Below are 8842 nucleotides of genomic sequence, written 5' to 3'. Positions count from 1 at the left end.
ATATAGTGATCCTTGCTGTAAAAGTTGTTTATTCTGATTACATTTTATGTCTGTTAAAAAATTATTTCATGATTATTTATGTATATTGTGTATTCTTTATGAAGGCTCAAATCTGCTCAAGCACACAATAACTATCACGATCATATTACAGTGAACATTAGTTGGGAAGCATTTTTATATTTATATATTTCATGGTACAAGTGTGTCAATCATCTCTGCTACACTTCCCTGGAGTACTGTCCTCTCCGCCTGAGGATTATCACCCCTATACTGAATAACAGCGCCACCGCCAGGAGTCCCACAGCCACTGCAAGAGCTGTTATGGTACCTGTGGGAGACAACAACTGTTTAGCTATACATGGCAAATATCCAAAAGCCTTGATATGTTTAAATGAGGCAGTGTGTTCTGAATAATCCCAGACAATCCCCCCCTCCAAAAAAACCCCCCCAATAATAATAAACATGTTGCAGAGAAACCTGGTGGCAACACCAAATACAGACATAGACACAGATTATAAACTTTATCTTGTTCACCTGTGCTTGACCATTTTGTCTTAAACCCACACTCGGCCTGCCAGTCATCTGCCAGTACGTCCTTCACCAGCTCATTAAACAAGGATAAAGGACAAGGGCTCAACCCGTTACATTCTGGCACAGGGTTGGGGTAGGGGTTGTTCCGAGAGTCATTGTGGTAGTGCAGCTCCACAGAATAGGATCTGGGTAATTATTAGGACGAATCCAATGAGAGGACACACATCTGTAAGTGTTATGCAAATGTATTTGTATTATGTGATGCTTTCACAACAGCAGCCCTGGGCGGCTGCCAAATTTCCTCAGATCGCAAAGGAAAGGTATTTGCTCGGTGCATCCAAACAGAAAACCGCGATACCTCAAAATGTGGTGGGCATCTGACCTACATAGTGTGCTTGAATATGCAAAAGAGAATAGTGCAGGAAATAAAACTGGAAGGAAGTCATTACCCATCATGCTCCTGGTAGAACTCAAAGAGTTGACAGGCAGCGTAAGGAGGAAGAAGCCCGTTATACACGTCCAGAGCTGCCTGGAGGGTGATGAGTGTAGAGTCATGCTGGAACGAGGAACAAGCACCAAAGCAATAAGAAGGCGAGGAGATACAGTACATCAAGCAGCAGTTTACACAGCAGATTATAAATGTGTGCTCGTACACAAGCAATGCACTTACAGCTGAGTACATAATGAATTTGAGAGTGCTCCCTTGCTCTACAGCCTTAGAGAAATTCCTCAGGATGGCATTCAGCAGGACCCCTGGAGAATTACCACAATGTCAACAGTGCAAATTAATTTTTCTCACATACCAAGACAATCCTTTTGACCTTATTGAGCATCCTGTCTTGGCCCTGTAATCATCTTTGTCCCATTAGCTCATATGTGCTAATAAACAAAGCTTCGGCCAGCAGTCACATGAGATAAACAGAGCTTCTTCTTTTTTTTTTCCTCTTGAGTGCTCTAAATTAATTGCCTCTAATGTGAATTCCCACCTCCCGAGAGCCTGGCCTTCTCTTTTCGCTTGTGACTGAGGATGCTGTACATGACCTCAAAGGAAGCTATTCTCTTCAGGGTGTCCAAGACCTCTTGGGTGGCCCAGCGTGGCAGAGTCAAGTTATGAATCCTCTGCAAAAGAGAAGAATGTTCATTACGGCACTGCCTTACGCTAATAATCACATTATACAACATGGCAGCAAATGAGGTTTAAATGGCCGTACTTTATAGTTTCTATTATCCCGTCTATTTTTAGCACCAGTCTGAAGATAACAGATGCTCATTTTGCAAGTTTGAATGAACATATTCAACCTGGCCTAGAATCCACCCATCTCATTATGCTTTAATTATCATTTCAATATGTTGCCCCATTCGTCTTTTACTGTATGTATAAAGTGATTTCCCCGCACTCCTACCCTCGCTCTATTTCTCTGGAGATACTTTGACGAAAGCACATTATTGTTCCTTTTTTGTGTTTTTCTCTGTCACTTCTCTGCATCTGGGTTTTGTAGCAGCTTGTAATGTGCATAATACAGGTAGCAGAAATATTTGTGGGCTTGCTTTAAAGTATACCTCACAGTTAAGAGTGTCGTGGACCCTCCATATTTTTTTACCAACCAGCTTGGACACGGGGTAGCCAGTGTGGTTAGAGAGAGCCTCCACAAAGTACTGCACAGGGAAGAAAAGAATAAGGACATCAGTTTAAACTCTTTAAATAATAAGGCTCAAGGGAACACAACAGTTTAATTACCATTTTTATGAGTAACATTCCATTTATTTATGGATATTTGTCCAGGCACACTGATTAGATATCTATTTTAGGGGTTTATAATCAAAAATTGCATAAATTAGCATTAGTAGTTCATTAATGTGGCGATGACTGTAAGTTTAACCTTTGGTCAGATAACACGGTGATACGTGGCACCAGTTTGGTTCGTGTATATACCTTGCAGGTACTCTGCCTCCAGCAGAGGGTGTTAAAATTCAATGCAGGATGCCCTGGCCTGATCTCAACTATCACCCTAATAGGCCGCATGTGGGACTCCATTTAATTAAAACCATTTTATTGTAATTCTTAATCTAATTCAATCTAACCGTTAATTAGTGTCTCTGAGAATGTGAGAGAAATTGCACTGTGCAGCTTTTCGTAGGCACTGGAGTCACCGTGCCTGAGAAAATCACTGAGAGGACATGATGTCTTCAGCATAACAAACACGTCTACTAGAGGTGCTGATTACGTTGACATCAACAACTGTGAAGTATATACTTACTGAAATAGGCATTTCAGCATGTGAGTTAATTTACAAATTAGGGCCGGGATAAGCAGACCAGGAGAGGCTGAGGTAAGGACACGATTTTGTTTGCAGCAATTTTGATTGTGTAAGCCTGATGATATTAAACGACGGGGTTACAAACAAGTTTTCACTGGTTAGCAGGCACATGACTCACGGAAAAGATATGCTGAACACAAACTGGGCTGTGAGCATTCACGTCACTGAACAGATGCTGATGGGCTACAGAACAGTGTATTTAGAGGTCTGTCTGGCTGTGTGGAGACGGCCTTTGTCTTACCTGGTGAGCTTTAAGGAACTTCTGGTAGGGATGACTCTCGAAGGTCTCCGTCATCATAGCGCTGAACCTTGGACAGTCTTTACCTGGAGACCTCAGCAACTTTAAAACAGCAGTTAAACATCAGTGGAAATAATGAACGTTAACTCGAGGTACTTCTTGTGGGCACAAATGTATGCTCATTTCACACTTTAACACTGTGGGGAATCACAGCTGGGATGCACACAGATGGCCGCATGGAGCTACAGAGAAAAGCCCAAAATAATTTATACAATTTTGTAATCAGCTTTGCGTGGCTGCTGCTGTGAAAAGAAAATATTTATGTGGCTCAGCAGCCCACCTTGTCGAGGGCTCTGGGGATGGTGTGCACTGGAATAGGCCGCCACAGTAACTGGGGCATGATGGGTCTGGTTTGGGGGAACATCCCAGCAAGGCAAGCCTGGGCACTCATCAGAGTGCGGTCGTAGTCAGTACTCCGCACATATATCTGTTGTAATCACAGAGAGTACATGGCATTAAAAAGCATTCATATGCTGGTACTGGAGTGGTTTCACTGATCCGACTATGTGCTGTGTTCTGGGGTAAATGAGGCTTACGTTTCTTTTCTAAATTTAGAAATCTCATTAAATTTTTTGCCTTTATTTTGGCAAGCAGTACTCATCCCAAGTCAACTGAGGTACTTCCTTAACCCAAAGAGTCATAGAAGAGTCAAATGAATGAGAAGGAAAGGGGAGGGGGGGACAATCTGTCTTGCTGTGATCTCTTCTGACATCAGTCTTCCCTCTTCTATAGCTCTCTGTCACTCTCTATCAGGTTTTTACACATCATAAATCAAGCAGATAAGGTTGGATGTTCTTGTGATACCAGGAGTGCTTCTGTTTTGCCCCCCTTTTGTGAACGTAAAACAGACATGGCAACACGCGAAAAGGTATGGCACAAGTTCACTGAGATTTAGGCAAGAGATTGTCAGTGATAAGTTCTGAGAACAGCTGTCATTAGTTGTGGTAATTGTGTTTTGTTTAAGAGAGAAAGACGAGCACTTAAAGCAAGAGAAAAAGGAAGGTAACGAGTATGACAAAGCAGAGGCAAAAAAGAAATTACAAATCTCTTATAATGTCAGTGTGTTTAGGATCCAGCACACAGAAGCTGCATATTTGCTGACAGCTGTACTTTACATGAAGCCCACGGGCTACATTACCCTCCCATGTTTAGCACACTGCACGGTCATGACAGTGAGTTCACCAAAATGAGTCAGGCTCATTAACTTATTGTATGTTTTTACAGACGTGACAGATGGTGACTGCTCGTACGCGCACTTGATTTTACAGGGCACGCATGACAAGAGGCTTAGGAAGCTCACAACAGAGTTCACCTAAACAAAGATGGGGAAGGAAACAGCAATTAACACGCAGATACGCATATGTGTTTGCATACACAGATACACCTACCTCTTTGCTGTTATAGTCTTCACTGAGGAAATTTCCGTAACGCCTCCTTAGAAACCGGCCGAGTTCAAACTGCTGTTTCATGCCCAGCTGGAAGGAAAATTGCCAGCATTTTACATTTTTAGCAGAATTTGACCTTTTGACTGAAAACGCTGCAGATTTATGGTCCTAATCAACCTTTTTACATAGATAAGCAACTTTTACCCTGTTACCAGTGTTTCTCAAAGACAAAATAATGAGTTTATACACTGTAAAGCAGCTAATTGCCCGACAACAGAGCAAAGTCACAGGAGGAAGGAATTTAATTAAAGCCCGAAGTCTGTTAAAAGTGTATTTTATAGTGAAAGATTTTAAGTAAATGAATTCAGCAGTTTTTGAAGTACAGTGATGCATTCATTGTGTTAAGCCTGTGATCCTCCTGTTTATGAATTTCTTGTCAAATTATAAGCATAAAGTCTCTATTATTATTTTTCTTTTGTTTGACTTTTTCACCTATATTTTAGTGAACTGTGTGTCACCCCAGTTCAAGTATGGTGGCCTTAAAGCGCAAAACAAAATAACATTAAAGAGAAAACTAGAAACATTTAGAAAGGACATACTTTGTAAACTACTGAAATGTAATTTTCTGTTTTGTTATTAATTTTAAATGTCAGTGGTTTTTTTGGGTTTTTTGGGGTTTTTTTTTTAAAAAGGTTTATGTAATATTCTTGTGTTCTGTTGTGTAACTTAATTTTTTTTCCTCTTGGTGTTATTTTCTAATTTGTTTGTTAAGATAAATAACAGCTTTGACTGTTTTGTTGTTTGTTTCTTGCTATGCTGTTATTATGTATTTTGTTTTATTCTTCTCTTTTCTAAAATGCTGCATTGCAATTTCTACAATTTTTGTTTCTTCTGCACTGTAGGGCCTCCGTACCACAGCCCAAATGATTTTGTGTAAAACAAGAGCTAGAGTAAAACTATTAGACAATTCAGTTTATACAACCAAAATCTCTTCACGTGTTTTGTTAACAACAAACCAAAATGTCAATGACAAATCAAGTACCTCAGTCAACTGTCCGAAACCCTGAGCCCACACTTCCTCCCCATATGGATCCCTGGGATATGACTCAATAGGTGATCGATCTCCGTGCCGGAACACCTGAGCAGCAAAACAGATATTGTCACATGATGCCATGCTGCTGTGTTAGCATTACACTGCACACTTAAACAAGATTATCACCCTGAGACAGAGGTAATAAATAGAGATCTGTGACTGTGGACAGCGTGGGCAGGATTTGAGGCACAAGTGTCATTCTGATGATGTCATCAAGGCACAATCGTTAGAACTGTTGCATTAGTGTTATTACCTGACAGCTCACTTTCTGAGCCGTGACATAACAGAAAGGTTGAATTAACGGGATTGTGCACACATCTGATTCACTCTTGTTGATCCCACAGTAATTTTACAAACCACTCGAGTGAAACACATCATAAAAATAACACAATAACACAAGCACAAGTCAGCAAAGATCCAAAGGCTTTTGAATATAATTGCTGCACAACAACATGAGATTTTTTTATGTATGTAAAGTAATTAAATCAATAACTAAAAATAATAGTTTTCAAAAAAAAAAAAAAAAACCCAAAGATTTGTGAATCTAAACTCAATGAAATTCAGTGGAGCTGTATACGAGGTTGCTGAAGACTAGCAGGAATTTAGTGGATTTAGCTGATAACACACTTTTACTGTCAAGCAGTTGGTTAAGCCGTAATAGTTATGTAGCAGATATATAATTTTATTGTATGCCGTCCCAAGGTAAGTGGTTAAAGCACTTAAGCAACATACACATACAAGTTTTTTTTAAAGGATACAAAAAAATAAAAAATATGAAACGCCAAATCATAAGAATAGTGTGATTTCTTTTTCTTAAATCATTCAGTTGGGTAATAAGGTGTTATGTAAAGAGGTTTATGTATAAAGCTGCAGTGTGTGGGAGAGATATGCTAGACACTGTTGGAGTTTAGGCTCAAAGTAATCCTTTGTTACACAAAAAAGTGCAAAAACAATAATACTGATCGGGCAGGAAAACTACAATGCAATCAGTAACCATGCACAGCAAAGTGTCTTCCAGATTATATAATAATCACAGGATTCAACAAAGAAATGCTGTCAAACATCTTGTGGGGGGGAGGCGACAAATGGGGGAACTTACAGCTACAACAAACTTCAGCACCCGGCATTCAGTCAAACAGATGCAGCAGAAAAGGAACAAACAGCCCAAACTCTTCTGCAACTTCTGCATCTTTTCAGCTAGTCGAGCGTCACCTGCTTTACAAAATTCTTTCACTGAAAGACGAAAAGTATCAAGAAAGTTAATCTATAAAATCACAATTTCCCATTAAATAAGGGAACAAAAAGAAACAGAAACAGTGCAGTGATGGAGATAAAGTGGGCTGTGTGTACCAGTCATGATCTTAGGATATGGTTTATATTATTATTATAATATTTTACTCGAAGTACATGTTGACTATGATAAGAGGAATCAACTAAGCATGTAACATAATCATTGAAATATATATTTTTTTTAATTTGGGTTACTTTGTTCTTAAAAGTTGAAGTCACTTTCAGTAAATTTCCATAATCTTTTAACAAGCTGAGCCACTGATCTGTTGATAATAGTGTTCTTTCTTTCCAGTTAAGAGAAATTATTATTATGTTGTGATTCAAACATTAATTAAAACCTTAAAGCGCAATATGCAGCGTGCGCATGCATGCAACAAAATGCTTTTTTTTTTTTTAATATAAATGAAGATTTGCACTTACCTCAGCTGCTTGTTCACATATTTTGGTGTTGTAGTACAAATGATTCGCAGACATATAGATATATATATGTGTGTGTGTGTGTTTGTGTGGGTGGGTGTGTCAAATCCTCACTCACACCCAGGCTGACACTAAGTGCATGTTTCAGTAAATTTAGGCAGTGCTTTTATAGCCTCCCTACCTGGCCTTGCGTGGGTGTCGCTCTCTCTCTCTCTCTCTCCCTCTTTGTCTTTCTCTCCACCTCTCCTCTGGGATTATTGGTCCCAGTCTATCTCCATTGTCAACTGGAGTCCAAGTCACTGTCTCCTTCTATTCCCCGCTGCGCACATGACATGACAGCCCGCCACGGCAGGCATTTTTGTGTCAGCTTCTGATCTTATGAAAACGTGTGACCCTTGTGTGGATAATTTCACTTTAAAAGCACCCCCACATTTAGATGCTTTACAATAGCACCATGACAAAGTGTAGATGCACCCACCTGGCTTCTAAAATTGTACTCCTGCATGCGTAAACACACATGTCCTCACTTAAGCACTGGCCCAGAGCCACAAACACTCATTATAACTTGCTATGTCATCCACTGTTGGTTTTGCCCTAAAATTACAGGGCCTGGAGTGTTTTCCCTTACATGGCACACATGTAAGTATCTGTTAGTATCAAAGTAGCTTTATGAGATACAATGGGATTAGTAAGTGTAAAGATTTAGAGCTATGCAGCGTTGCCATCGTGTTTGATAAGTGTAAGATAGCATCTTTTGTAACAAGCAATTTAAAGTATTCACTGAGGTGGCGTGTCAGAGTAACATTTTAGATACTAAATTAGGTTTTATAGATAATGATCTGCAAAGAAAAAAAGAGCATAACTGGCAGCTTGTATACTGAGCGAGAATCCCGCGTACTTTGTTAAAACAACAACAAGATTAAATGTGTCCAGTTCTGCTTTTAGTTTGGTGATAATTTATATCTTTATTCTTCTGTTTGTATAGTTCACTAAAGTGTTTTCTAAAGGCTTGTAGATTTTATCACAATGCCACTTCAGTTGTTTATGTATGCAATGCTAATTATGTGTACTTTATGCAAAGACTAAAATGCTGTTAGTTTTTGTCCTTTTAATGCAGACTGGGATTTATTTTCAAGAAGACAAAAAAATCAGGTATTATTATTTCTTTGCCTTATAGTAATTTTTACAGTGTCACACAGTATTAACAGAAACACACTGGATTTAAAGTATTTTTAGTTGCCACAGTTTAGCTTGTAACCTTAGTGTAATTGGTTTTGCCCTCATGTTTCGCGTATTTTACTTTTTTTCTCTGCTTTCCATGTTTCGCCTCTCTTTGTCTTCTTGTTTCTCTGCGACTTTATTCTTTTCTGTTTTTTCTTAATTTAAAGGTTAGTCCTTCACATGCTTCTGTGCTATTACTTCCTCTCTTTGTTCTCTTCACACCCACTTTAGCGTCTGATTCAGTTCACCTGAGCCTTATTAACATTCTCCCTAGTGTGTAATCTGCGTG

General features: G+C 39.2%; 1 protein-coding gene across 1 annotated transcript; it reads right to left on the bottom strand.

The window, feature by feature from the left end:
• Positions 1 to 49: 49 nt before the first annotated feature.
• On the bottom strand, positions 50 to 7462 carry LOC146663445 (testicular acid phosphatase homolog). Its single transcript, XM_085416225.1, has 12 exons — positions 7336 to 7462; positions 6725 to 6858; positions 5575 to 5670; positions 4536 to 4622; positions 3428 to 3574; positions 3091 to 3189; positions 2092 to 2187; positions 1518 to 1650; positions 1202 to 1284; positions 981 to 1087; positions 535 to 716; positions 50 to 328 (listed from the first exon to the last, which is right to left on the bottom strand). The coding sequence occupies exons 2-12, from the start codon at positions 6812 to 6814 to the stop codon at positions 219 to 221; spliced, it is 1230 nt and encodes a 409-aa protein (XP_085272351.1). The 5' UTR covers positions 6815 to 6858; positions 7336 to 7462; the 3' UTR covers positions 50 to 218.
• Positions 7463 to 8842: the final 1380 nt, after the last annotated feature.

This window comes from Rhamphochromis longiceps, linkage group LG8, assembly GCF_057381845.1.
Source record: "Rhamphochromis longiceps isolate RC_006_pf linkage group LG8, R_longiceps_female_GT1.1, whole genome shotgun sequence".
NCBI lineage: Eukaryota > Metazoa > Chordata > Actinopteri > Cichliformes > Cichlidae > Rhamphochromis > Rhamphochromis longiceps.
This window is presented reverse-complemented; position numbering and strand designations above follow the sequence as displayed.

What these genes read in the sequence shown, in the direction of transcription:
- LOC146663445 (XM_085416225.1), bottom strand. Translation starts at nt 6,814, where the DNA reads ATGCAGAAGTTGCAGAAGAGTTTGGGCTGTTTGTTCCTTTTCTGCTGC. An exon ending in GAAGGCCAGGCTCTCGGGAG is followed by an intron (nt 1,285 to 1,517) that starts GTGGGAATTCAC and finishes GTAATTCTCCAG; the next exon opens with GGGTCCTGCTGAATGCCATC. An exon ending in TTCTACCAGGAGCATGATGG is followed by an intron (nt 717 to 980) that starts GTAATGACTTCC and finishes ATAATTACCCAG; the next exon opens with ATCCTATTCTGTGGAGCTGC.